Raw genomic sequence first — 13,499 nt, forward strand, 5'->3', positions numbered from 1 at the left:
CTCGCCCGTGCCCCCCTGTCCCCACCCTCTGGGCTGTGGTGACAGGAGTGGACAGACGCAGCCACACAGATCCAACAGGGCCTTTACCTTCCCCCGCACACTGGGGCATGCCTGGGAGCGCCTGCCCCGCACACCTCCCTACCTGATCCTCTTGCAGCCGCCACCGCCGCTGCCGCCACTGGTCCGTAAGCCGCTGCTGGGAAGCCTGGCGGGGAGAGAGGAGCTGGAGTGAGGGTCGGACCCTGGAAGGGCCCCCCCCCCCCCCCCGGCACGGCCCAGGCTCACAGGCCTCGCACCACCCCCTCCTCCAAAGGCTAGGAGCCAGAAGGGATCTCCTCGGGGCAGCCTTTAGGAGGGACCCAGGTCAGCAGCTCTCATGCTTCTGGAAGGCATAGCCCCTTTAGGTGTGTTTGATTCCTACACAAAAGTCACCACAGAAACTACTTCTAGAAGGCACACCGAAATAATCTAAGAGGATGAGGAGGATCCTCTCTTGGGAGCAGGGCAGGGTCCCTGCTGTCCTTGCCATGACTGAGGGGGTCCCCCAGGGTGTGTCCATGGCAGCGCCAAGTATGGCCCAGGAACCGCCCCCCCCCCCGCCCCCGGCCCCAACCAGGTGGCCCTGAGCCTCTGGGCAGCACAGGCACCTGGGCCAGGAGGTGGCTGAACTCCAGCTGCTCTCCTGAGGCTCTGCTGGTCCGGACTCTGGAAAGCCTGTACTAGCATCGTCTCAGCCCCATGCCGGAGGGTGAGGTGTGCTGGGAGGCCCCACTGACTGCCTGAGTACACGGGAAGGCAGCTGGGGGAGGGAGTGGGTAGCCACAGGGACCAATGTGAGGTGAGCCCTGTGGCTTTGTCTCTCCATTTTAACCTCCTGAGGCACATGATGGGGATTTCAATCTGCCTCTTGTCTGAGCTCCACATCCTGACCAAGTTAGCAGTGAAGGGTGTCCTAGGGGTCTCCATCAAGTGTCTGCCTAGCTAAGAACACCTGGAGCAGCAAGGCTGTCCCAGAAATGGGACTGAAGGTTGGAAGGGAAAAAGTGACCCAGCGTGGCTACAGAATGTCCAGGGGAAGGAAGAGGTGGGCGAGTCCTCTCCCCTGGGCTTCTCTTGGCCACTAGCATCACGTATGCACAGTCACACGTGGGGACGCACACAGACACACGCACACACGGAACAATCGCCATCTGCCATCCAGGCAGACTTTTCGAGGCCTGATTTCAAGCCCCACTTCCAAAGGCTGTGGTTTTAAACGATGGGCCAGAAGCCAGCAGCAAACCACGGGCAACCAGACAGCTGCTCACTTGGCTTCAGCCTTTGGGCCTTCCAAATACGGACCTGCTACAGGACACAGTGGGGGAGTACATGCACCATGGGGGGCAGGGAGCGGGGTGGGAGTAGGGAAAAAAAGATAGAGAGCCATCCCCCAAACACAGCAGAAACTAGAAATAGAAGCCCACTAAACTCTAAGACTATTATCCTAGCTACACAGAACTACTGGGGAGGAAAAAAAGTTCAAAAGGGAATGAGCTACTCTAAAAAGGTCAGGCTAAGCTACTTAAAATGTCAATGAAAAAAGACATACTTGCATTTAAATATGGTAATAGGGCTGTTGAAGGGGGAAAAAGAAAGATCCAGGTGAAATAAGGGTACAAGGTCATCCCTGGCTGCTGGAATCGGTCTCCCAGCTCCCATGAAGACCCCACACGTGCCAGGAGGCCACTCCCTCCCCCACGGGGGCTACCAGGGCCCCCTGCCACCTGAGACCCACGAAGGCATTCCCCCACCAAGTCCTTTCCCCCTTTCTTCCAAGCAGGGTCTAGGTTTCTGGAAATGTGGGTGATAGAAGAAAGTGCTGAAGGAAAATAAGGAAGAATTGGAGTTATTTCTCCCTGTCCCAACCTCTGCACACTAGGCACCCCCCTCCCCCGCTGCAGGCACAGGCAGCAGAGCTCAGGGGACCCCGAAAGGAGAAGGAAGTGGGCTGGGAGAGAAGGAAGGTCAACTTATTCTTTTGCACTCCTCGCCGGTTTCCTTGGAAGCCTGAAAAGATGTCCACGGAGGGGAAGGGAGTGGGGGGCAGAACCAGAGGGAGGCAAGTTTAGTCAATAAAAAAGACATTTAACAAAAGGGCTATTTTCTGGAGTCAAGCGCATTTTTGACCAGAAAAAAAAAAAAAAAAAAAAAAAAAAAAAGAGTCTGAGAGGAAAGAGGAAGAAAAAAAAACTTATCCAAGAAAGGAAATCCATTATCCTTAATCTCAGATAAAGGTTTCTGCTGGAGACTGAGCATCAGACACCGCTAAGGGCTAGAATTTCATCTCAACCATCAAACAGGGCTGAGCAGACTGACAGGTGTGAGAAGAGTGCCAGGGAGGAGAGCGCGGTCTCCACACCAGAGACACCGGAGAGCGGAGCCTGCAGCCCTCGCAGTGACTGCATCTGAGACGTGCCAGGGCGAGGGCCCCAGCCCAGCCTCTGTGGGACTCTGTCACGGATCACTTCCCCAGCTCCCTTCCATTCCCCCTCCCGTCCTCCGAGGCAGCTCTGCTGCACTGGTCACCCCACACGTATTCTTCAGATGACCTAGTGGATAAGCCCAATGCTATTATCAGGGGGGCCCCACGGACTCTCCTTGGTGGCTGGGCTTGCTGGGGATGGGCAGACCCAGATCCAAGAACGGTGGGGTGCGTGTGTGTGTGTGCACACGTGTGCATGTGTTGGGGTGACACAAGGGGCTATCAGAAGCCAAAGCAGCATCATGGCCCGGGGCCTCAAGCTGTCCTGATGGAGAACAGCCTGTCTCTAGGACAGTGGGAGGCACCTGAGGACCAGGAGGCCCCAGCCCAGGGACTGTGGTAGAGATGAGCCCCCTGGACTAGACCCGGACCTGGAAGAGCTGCGGGTGCAGGGAGGAGAAGCCTTCCAGACTTGCCTCATGGTCCTGTTTTCAGCTTTTCTCCCCAGGCCCTGAGAAGCCAGGGGTCATCTATGGTGGCCTAGCTGTCTGGGAAACCTCTCATTTTACTTCTGAAGGGAGAGGCGGTCTGGGCTACTGAGGAGAGCCCTGTTCCGGCCAGGGGTACCCAGGAGAAGACCTTGGGGGAATTAGGCAGAAGGGCTGACAGGGCTCAGGCAGCAGAACCCCTGGCCCCGGAGTGCCCGTGGCTGCCCCAGCACCCTGCTCACTGCCCAGAATAGATGACCATCTCCTCTCTGCTGCTGGGAATGTGGGCAGAGGCTTCCTGCTTAGTATAGCCTGCCTGGCCAATGGGAAGGGAGCAACCAGGCCTCCTGTGAGGCAGGTGAGCACGAATCTTGGGTTCAAATCCTGGCTCAGCCATTTACTAGCTGTGTGACTTTGGGTCAGTTGCTTAACCTTTCTGTGCCTTCATGTCCCCATCTGTAAAGGAGGTGATGATATGAGTGCAAGATTAATATACACAAAATGCTCAGATGAACTCCTGCCAGGGGGTAAGCTTCAATGAATGTCAGGTGTCATTTTGGGGAGGCCTGTCCAGCCATCAGCCCCACCTTTAAGACAGGACTCCCCTGCACAGAGGGCTGTTCCACTCTCCCCATGATGGGCCATGGGGCCAGACAGTCATAAGCACACGGGGGAGGCTGGAATGCTTTACCCATAACAGTGGCCTGTCATCCTTCACACTGTCCCAGCCTCCTAATGTCATTCTAGCAGAGCTAAAGTTCCCTAGCTCAAGACTAGCATATGCGTTCCATTCAGCTCTTACAGTGACTGGGCCAAGGGGGCTGGCGGGACCTTCCTGCTCTAACACTTCTCCTTCCTCAGCAGTAAATCAGGCACCAAAGAACCAGATGTTTTGCTGACAGAAACTCAGAGTCTGGGGGCATAGATTGCCCGCCCAGGAGCCTGGGTGTTAGGAATGAGGCCTGCCCCTCCCGTTCGAGCCCCCTGAATGCACAGATAGGGTACCTGGGAACAAAAGAATGATGCTAAGGCTTAACTCCAAGTACACACAGGTGCCATGCCTTATTTAATGGAGGTCAAATCCGAAGACCCAGTCTCGCTAGTCTGAAGGTCCTCTAGCCCTCAGATGGGAGAAGAGAAGGGTCACCCTGCTTGGAGTCAGAGCCCAGCCTCCATCCCCTGCTGCCCTGGCCTCACTGCGTAACCTGGGCACGGCGCTTCCGTTCTCTGGGCCCTGAGTAACCAGCTCATGCGGCTGGAGAACCACTATTGTCCCCTCACCTCTGAGCCTGCATGAACCCATCTTCCTGATGCCAAGGTCTCTGGCCCTGGAAAGCGGTGCCTCTGGGCTTCGTAACTCATCTAAGTATAAGCTGTCACCATCCCATTGACCGTGAATGAGACACTTTCCTGGACTTCTCCAAGCTGGGAGAAACTGGACGGCAAATTAGAAGTTAATGGCACTTTAGATTTTTTTTGAGAATTCTAGGGCACCACACCTCCTTTGGATGCTTCCTGGGAAGCACTGGTTCCTGCCTCCCTGAAGCAGGTGTTTTGATGTGCAAATCTTCTCTTGCTTGCTGACAAATTCTTCTAGGGCAGGGCCTGAGCCCCATGTCCCACTTAAGGCCTAGTGCAGAGTCTGCCCCAAAGAAGGTTCTGGTGGAGCACCAGCTGCTGAGGGTCAGGACGACCCGGGGAGGGTGCCTGAGAGCCGGCGCAGGAAGTCACTGCACGTGGAGTTGCCTCTCCTCCGGCAACCCTCCAGCCCCAGGGGGACAAGCTCAAATGCACCGGAGCATAATGAATCAGACCTGGGGGGTGGGGTGCTGCTCCCTGGCCCCCGGGGAGCCTTGACAAATCCTGAGACCTGGCTCCACACAGAATCAGACTTAGCTGCTCTGGGCTGCAGCCCACATGCACAGTGGGACCTTTCCCTGCTTTCTGGGTGATCCCAGGGCACGGCCAAGGGCTCACACCTTTGGTGTAAAGGCTTTCAAAAATTTTAAGACGTTCAATGGCACCGCACATCTGCCCAAGTCCGTCATCCTGCTTCCTTGTGGAAAGGAAGGCCCTCCCGGCGATTCAGCAGTGACTCTCCTCAGGACCATGTCTCTTTTGAGACCCACGGCGGGGCCTCCGCGGAGAGCAGCGGGGCTCCAGCCTGGCCGGGGGAGCTTTCACAACACACTAAGAATCAGGGGAGGCCCCCATCGCTAGCTTTTAAAGGCCTTCCAGATGCTTCTGACGCACTGTGGAGGCAGAGACCCCTGACTTAGGGAAGGCTTAGCTGGCAGTCCACACTGAAACGGTGCTCCTTTCCGGAGGGCTGCAGGGTGTCAGCTTGGGCACCTCTTTCCCTATATCCTCCTCCCGGCACGGCATGAAAAGATGCCCTCCTGGGAGCGGGCTGCCAGGGAGACGGCTCCGGCACGGTCACTACTTATTTCTGTGACCTTGGAGAAGTCCACGGGCTTCTGTGCCTCTCGCAGAAAGAGGATATGAGAGAATCCGGAGCTTTCTGGGGGCTCCTCCAACAAGCTGGGACTTTGAGGGAGTCTTTATAATGGTCTCTTGTAATGTGTGTTCCCATCCTGAAGGGTCCATTAGGAAGGCAATTTTTCCTCTGCTGTGTTTGCTCAGAGCACTCTCTGTCCCCTTCCCCAGCATGTCCTGCATCTCCCTCTACCAACACTTTCTTCAGATGATTCCAACATTCTTGGCTAAACCCACTGTTGCTCACTGAATCCAAACACTCCAAAAGAAGCCACCCAGAGAAGGAATGGTCACCTAGAACGTAGGAAACACGCCGTGGAAAAGTTTAGAAAACGCTCCCATCTGTCAAACACCCCTGGCCCAGGGCCCTGCCCACCTCCTGGGCAGACCTGCCTGGTGTGCCCCGGGCTGGTTCTTTGAAAGGAAATCCATAGCTTTGTGCAGAGAGAGCAGCGGCTACTGGGGGTGTGAGTGGAAAGGGGATGGATGGTGCATTTTTGGAGTAGGAGGACCTAGGGGGTCTAGAGAGGGCCTGAAGAGGTGGGATAACTGATTACCAACGGGGCCCATGGCTGTGATCAAGCTGTAAAATTCTGCTCTGAAGAAAGCTAATAGGTGTCCATTAGGAAAAAAAGGAAAAAACAAAACAAAACCCGAGTTCCTGGCATTCAAAATAGGAATCTGATTTCCACCCACCATTTTAGGAGCAAGACTGACATTCCCTAAGGACACCAAGGGATCCCCTCTCCACTGCCTTCCCCACCCCCAGGAGAGGGCTAGGGCTCTTGCTGGGGCTGAGGTGCTGGAGAGAGTGTGGGGTAGAAGGTGGAGGGACCAACGAGAAAGCCAGGCCTCCCTGCCTGGGCACAGGCAGGGGAAGGGTAGGCAGCTCAGGCCTGGTCCTGGGTCCTCCCAGTTGCCCAAAGGAAGCGAGAGGCTCCGGGTGTTGCCTGAGAGAGTGAGAGAAAGTGAGAGAGCCCTAAGGGTGTTGGCACCTAGAGCAGAGGGATGGCACAACACTCCTCCCAAACAACTTTTAATGCAGTCGCTGTTTAGCTTCATCTTCTCTGCAGATGTCGTAACGGGGATAAAGGGAAGGTACACTACACATCAAACCTTCGAGAGGTTTTACAGTCTGGTTGTCAGAGAGCCTTGGTTTGGATGAAAGGGTTTGTGGAAGCATGACCAAGTCAGGGAGCATCCTTTGGAAATGACAAGAAACTTCTCAGGAGAGACGAGCCCAGCCCCTGGGTGCCCACCAGCAGTGAAAGCTGTGTGTCTTCCTGATCAGAGGGTGCTCAGGGAGCACAACACACCGCCTACCATCACTGTGCCCCTGAGTGCCAGCAGTGGGGCGAGGCCTGCCCCTCACCCCCACATGGGGCTTTGTGGCTTCCCATCTTCCTGCTCCCGGATAACGAAACTCAGGAACGGGTCCTGGTCTCCACCCAGGCCTGGCTCCCAGCTCAGAGCGTGGGGCTGAGGGCTTCAGGAGGAGAGCTGAGAACACCCTTCAAGGCCTGCTGGCTCAGGTGCTGGGGGTCTTCCAGGAGAAAGGAAGCTGAGTGCTCTAAGGGGGGCTCTGGCCCAGCATCCTCCTCCCTGGGCCTTCCCAGCCCCTCACTGGTAGAGCTGGGGGTGCAGCCCCTCTCTTTGACCCAGAACTTCTGCAGGGAAGCTACGTTCGAGCCTTCCCCACTTCCAGACCCCTTTTTTCTTCATAAGTATTTACTGAGCACTTACTACACTCCAGGCTCTGTTCTAAGCATGGTGGTCAGAGAGAGCAATGACTGAGATTCCCATGTTTTCTGCCCTCATGGAGCCCACAGTTGCTAGTCTCTGAAAAGAAAGGGGGGCTCTGTCTGTGAGGCCACACTGTACACAAACCAGCTCCCTGGGAAGGAGAGGAAACTGGCCAGCAAGAAGTGGGGCCTTGGACCCAGCGGAGCTACGGCTCACTCTGCCAGGGAGAAGGGAGGGCTCCACCACGGACCCGCCGAGTTTGGAACCAGGCCTGTGTCTGCTCTAGGGTCTCCTAGCTGAGCTCCAGCCCCGATGTGGCTGCACCAAATCCTGCTCCAGAAGGGGGCCAGCACCAGGAGCAGCTGACGTAGGACATGTGCTCTGGCTCTGGCTGCTGGCCCCCCAAGGGCACTCCGTTCCACATCACGCTCTCTCTCCAGCAAGACCTCAAGAGCGAGGATGGCCGCAGGGAGCTGGTTCCCAAACCACTCCCCGCTGCTCTGGGCCAGCACTATCTGCCCGACTCCCTGAGACCGAGGACCAAGACCTTCAAGAGAAGGCACTCCACATTGTCATTTCAAGGGACACAGCAGCAACTATTCTGGGAGCTTCTCCTTCCATGAAAGCGTGTCCTCCCCGCCCCCGCTCATGAGCACTGCGGTCTCTGCTTGTGAGATGCTCAGCCACCTGCCCCCAGCGGGTGTCACGACAAACCACTGGCCTGACTATTGCCCCTTCTAGGGCTTTTTGTTTGCATGGCTCTTCACACTTTCCTGGCTCCCCAAATTTGGGGAGCCTCATTCTATACAGGACTCTGCAATGGCTCTGTCCCAGCACAGTTCCAAAGAGCACCTCTGTGGCACCCACCTCTATGGACCAGGACAGGGAACACTGAAGCCTGGAGCACCCCGAGACTTCTTGCTGAAACACCCCAGGCCCCCATCCTGGCCCCATCACTAACTCCGTGAGTAAATGAACATTTGTGACCTCAACTTCCCTGGCGTAAAATGTAGCCCCTCCCACCAAAAACACACATACTTTTTGTCTCCTGACATAGGTGCTTCTGGTGCTGAATGGCAGACCACTGCTGTACTGGGGCATCACTGGGATTGGTGGACCGTGGAATGGCCAAAGAGTCTTGGGGGGGCAGCCTGGGGTGGTAAGGGAGATGCCCTGGGGACACAGGACCGCTGTTATTTACCAAGCGGCACAGACACATCTCACAGTTTTTACAGCACGGCATACTGCGCCAGCCCGAGTTGGAAGGGCAAATGCTGGAACCTTCTCTACACCTGTCTCCTCACCTGTACAACAGAAGAACATGGCTTTGACAATCAGAAACCTGTTACCGCACGCCAGAGAATAAGAGCAGCTGCCATGGTGGCACTTTCCAAGGCCAAGGACCCAGAAAGTCCTCTCCAGCTGGGCCCATCCTAGAGAGGCTGGGGTCCCCTTCGTAAGCCGGCCCCACAGCTCTGCGAGGAAGATGTCGCTAATTCCATTTAACAGAGGAAGGACTCCAGGGCCAGTGTGGTTCAAGGGAACCGTACAGACAGCGATTACAGCACGGTGGTAAAATGCCATCTCTCGCACTCGCTGGGACCCAGGACAAGAGACGGAACTTCCATCCCCAGCTCCTTCTGCTCCCCTGAAAATGTGGCTAACAGCACCTCCTAGCCGGGCAGCTGTGACACTCAGCGACATGATGGTACGGGGTGCTCAGCGCAGTTATGTGGCACAGGCAAGCCATCAGTGAGTGCAGTAAGAACTTTTATTTCTATTTTTATTATTATTGCCCAAGGTAATAACAGTAGTGGAGCTGAGAACTCCCTCTGGAGACTTCCTATTCTAAAATCCTATTAATTTACATGACATTTCACATCCAAAGGGCTTTCGTAGATAACATTTATAATTTGCTTGTGAGTGATAAGGGTAGGTTTTATCTTAAGTGCAACAGCTAACTTTGTGGGGTAACATGACCGGGGGAGGCTGGGGGCTCGCGGGGGCTCAGGGAGGGACGCGTCCCTGTGACAGCGGGACCACGGGTGTGGATGTGGATCCCGGGGCTCTGGCGCTCTCGGCTCCTCACAGCTCCTCTGGGGAGGCCCTGGCTAGCGGAGCCTCTCTGGGTCCTTCCATCTCAGTGGAACCCTGCTCTCTTCCCTGCCCCCCAACAAATGCCCTGAAAGGGCAACAGCATGTCTCTGTGGTTCGGCACCAAGTCCAGCCTAGAGGGCAGGCCAGTGACAGGTCAGGCGCTTGGTAACTATGCACTGGGTGCGGAAAGGATGGGTAGGTGGACGAGGGGAGCAGGTGGGAGCAAGGGGGCGGGGAAGAAGGGGAAGAAGGTGCCCTTCCTGCTCCCAGCCTTACCCGAATCCTAGCTTGTTCAAGGCTGGTACCAGAGCCCTGATGAAGAGTCTGGAGAGATCCAAGAGACACGGACCACTGAGATGGCTGTGGCACTGGCCTCGACACTCCCCCGAAATCCTAGGGGTGCCCCAGGGCCAGCTGAACACCCACCCACTCAGGCTCAGAGCAGGGCAGCGGCACCTTTATGGGGTGCGGCCCCCGCAAGGGAGTGCTTTTGGGCAAGGCTCTCCCTTAAAGACACCAGTCCTAGCAGCCAGCGTCTAGGGCACGCCAGGCTGGCTCAGTGGTATCTGCGAAAGCCTTGACCAGGAAGAGCCTCCTAAGGCACAGCAGAGATGCACAGCATCTCTGGCCCACAGATTCACTCCCTGGGTCTGGAAGCAAGTGACACTGGCTTCTCCATGACAAAGTCTATTCTCCAGCTGTCCTGGCCCAGGTAATGGCACAGAATCTGCCCGGGGTGGGAGGGAGGGTTACAATGGACAGAGGCAGGAATGCAAGGGAGGAAGACGTAGGATGCTTTCATGCCTTTAACCTGCTAGTCTCTGGATTCGGAATACCCTTGCCTCATCAGCTGCTGGTGAAACTCTGTTTACGACTCAAAACCAAGGTCAGGCGCCACCCCTTCCTGAGAGCCTCCCAAGCAAAGTCCCTCCTCCCTCCCCCGCGCTCACTCGGCACACCAGTCACGCCACACCAGTCACACTGCATAGGAACACATCTGGCCACGTGTGGGATGTCCTCCAGGCACCGACCTCCTTGCTTGCTCACTCGGCATTCCTGTGCCTGGAGAGGACCCGGCCTGGGCCAGGCCCCGAAGACCCTCTCCAGCACGCTGCAGAAAACGTGCCCGTGCCCCCACCCTCAAAACGAAAGGTGCAGGGATGAGAGGGAGCGACCCCACGGGTCAGGATCTCGTAGGGGCAGGGGATCCGAGCTGGGCTGCACTCTGGGGCAACGTCTCTGGGCGGGACCCTCCTTCCTCTTTTCAGCCTGGGGAGGAGGAGGGCATGAGAGCCGCACCTCTGCCTTCTGGTCTGTCCTGGGCTGTCGTGGAAGGCATGACTGCCCATCCCTCAAGCCGGCCACTGCCACCTGCCTGTAATTCCAGATGCGATATTTTGTGGTTATTTTGTGTTTTAAGTGGCCGGCTTTCATGTGCTTTTGCTGATGGAAATGAAACCTGAAGGGCTTGAAGCAAGGTGATTACATTCGAGCTGGCAGGCTGAGCGGGACTCTGTAAGCTGGGGTACGGGTACCCTGGAAGGTGGGAGCAGAGCAAGGGGGGCAGTGCAGGGGGACATGGGATCGGTGGGCGTGGCGCTCAGCCCCCAGGATGAGGAGGGATGAAGCCAGGCCCGCAGCCTCCCTCATGCTGTCCCCGCCCTGTCTCTACAGGGTCTCCTTCTCCTCGGTCACGACCCCCGCCCCTGGCCCCAGCCAGCCTTTCCCCAAGCACTGGATCATGCCTGATCCCAGTGCCCCTCCGAGCAACCTGTGAGGAAAGGGAGTAGGGCAACGGTCAACAGCCCCACTGGACAGCTGTGGACACGGAGCCCGGAGGAGGCCCTACTCTCCCTGTAGGCTGAGAGCAAGCACTGGGTCTCTGGACTTGGCCCTGGGAGAGTACCGGGCTGCGCTCCGGGCTTTGGCGTGGGGAGCTGAGCGCTCCCTTTGGTTACATTTCCCTTTATTTATGCACAAGAGCTTTAAGAGGCACGGAAAGCTGATCGAAAGTGAAACCTGCAATTCACGTCAATTCAGATCGCTCCGAATCATTTCCGCAAACATTTATTAAGTGCCTATTAGGCCCTGCGCTCTGCTTTTATTTGGGAATAGCGTCGTCAGCTCCTGGTTCTCCACGTTAAGAGAAGGCACAACGGCGAGGCCCATGCATGCCCGCCTGGCCCAGGCACAGCCCCCCCCCCCGGCCGCCACCCCCACGGCCCCTCGACGGCCCACAGCCAGGATTTGGGGCTGGGGTGGTGGTGCCTCCCCTGTCTTCTTCCAGAGCAGCAGACCAGTTTCACTGACTGAGCTTGCCTTCCACATTCAGAGGAGAAGCCCGAGGGCACACAGGGCCAGGGGGCCGGGAGGGGGGTGGCCGTAGGAGGAGCAAGCTTGTGATTTAAAATGGGCCCCTGGATCGAGCCTGTGAAGAGCATAATCTCTGCAGACCAGCGTGAGGGCTGCAGAGCTGTGCGGATCAGGGTTGGCGAGGAACAGATGTGCAGGGGCGGCGGCGGGGGTGGGGGGGTCTGCTGCGTCATGAAGAGCCTTCTTCACAAGGGAGTGTTCGTTTACAGAACTGAAACACCTCGCTGCGGGCACCCAGGGCACAGGGGCCTGAGGTCCCAACTGCGTACCTGGGAAACCAACCACCTCATCTTAGTAGTTCAAGATCAGCCGAGTTGGGGGGACAGTGGGGTCAGGAAGAAGGGGTAGATGGAAGGGCTCCGGAGCTGTTCCCCGCCGGGGTCCGGGGGACCCATCCAGGCAGGATCCTAGGCCTGTGGGGTGGCAGCCAACGGCATTTCCAGACACTTCACAAGACGACATAAACCGGACCAAACCGACAAGTTTGGGTGTGAGCAGGTTCAGGAGCAGCCCATCCCCCATAGCCAAGGCTGCTCCTCCCCCACCCCGATATCCAGGTTACTGCAAACTCCTTCCCCTCCCGAGAAGGAGAACTGGGGCTCTCCACGCTCTGCTTTCCACATTCAAGCCACCACCATCAGGACAAGACGGACCATGAAGCCTCTGTCTTTGCTCGGACCGGCCAGGCCTGACTGGAGCCTACCTTGCCGCAGCCCCTACTGAGGCCTTTCCACCAGAGGGCACCGGGTGTCCCTGAGCTCCTGCACCTCTCCTCAGACCACCCCGCCTCCCTCATGTGAAACAGAACGGCCATCTCCTAGAGTGACCGAAAATCCCCCGGCACCCAAGAACCATCATTAGACAAATAAGGAAAGCAAAATCCGTGGCGAGTGGGCCTGAGTCCCAGATCCAGCAATCCCGCAGGCATTGCTAATCAGGCACACAGCCCGGCTTTCTGCTGAGTGAGGACTTGGCCTCAAAATCGCTCTGAAGCCAGTTCTCTAGGCAGCCAGTAGCCAGCCGTCAACAGCCGCATCTGAGGCAGAACCTGTTTTCCACTGCTGTAGAGGTACAAGCACAAACTGGAACTCCCAGGACCAGAGGCCCAGGGTGTTCCCAGCCAGAAGGTGGCTTGCCTGGCTGCTCCCCTATGAACTGTCCTAGGAGGGAGGGGGGAGCACTGAGCTATGCCGCACCAACCTGGCTGGTCCCCAGCAGAGCTGAAGGACCCTCACAGGGCCACCATTCAGCCTGAGGCAGGGAGAGGAATGGAGTCAAGAGACAGTGTGAGGTGGAGGGGAGCGGTGAGTAGAGAAAGTAAAGGTGTAGGAAGAAGGGAACAGAGGTGACCCCGTGGTTTCTCCACTGGCCCCCACCTCTACGATTCACTTTGGCTATCGAATCACCTTACTCCTCTACTTAAAATCCCCTAAGGACTTTCCACTTGCTTTCAGGATCAAATCTGAATTCCTGCATCAGACTCACAAGCCCACCATGACTCAGCCCTGCCGCCCTCTTTAGCCTTGTCCCCCTGCATGCCCCCACCCCGAACTGCTCCTGCCAGCTGCCCATACTCTGAAATCTGCATAATCCATGGGATCTGTGCTGCTTCCCCTCTCAGCTTTGTGCCAGATTGCTAAGTATTCTATATTATTCTACTTTTATTATTTTTAATTTAAAATTTTATTAATATTTAATTTAATGTTTTTATTTACTATTATTTATTATTTTATTTATTATTATTATCCCATATAAACTCCACTTTTCTTCCTTAGTTTTTAGCTGGCAGGTGGTTACCGAAACAAAGACATTTCTGAGGCTCCCTTGCAGCTAAAGCTAGT

The 13,499-nt window shown here is 56.4% G+C and overlaps 1 protein-coding gene across 4 annotated transcripts in view; it reads right to left on the reverse strand.

Moving 5' to 3' along the window:
* Positions 1-13,499, reverse strand: part of LOC111151236 (musashi RNA binding protein 2) — a 385,145-nt gene that overhangs the window by 26,081 nt on the left and 345,565 nt on the right. For 3 of the 4 annotated variants that reach the window (XM_022509070.1, XM_022509068.1, XM_022509069.1), the window contains one exon: positions 143-205. In XM_022509070.1, the coding sequence (XP_022364778.1) occupies positions 143-205 (63 nt within the window). Of the gene's footprint in view, positions 1-142; positions 206-693; positions 1,613-13,499 lie in introns of those variants that run through there. The other variant, XM_022509071.1, reaches the window with a different exon arrangement.

The sequence above is a fragment of the Enhydra lutris genome, unplaced genomic scaffold (assembly GCF_002288905.1).
Source record: "Enhydra lutris kenyoni isolate GAN:26980312 unplaced genomic scaffold, ASM228890v2 scaffoldscaffold26, whole genome shotgun sequence".
NCBI classification, from domain to species: Eukaryota; Metazoa; Chordata; class Mammalia; order Carnivora; family Mustelidae; genus Enhydra; species Enhydra lutris.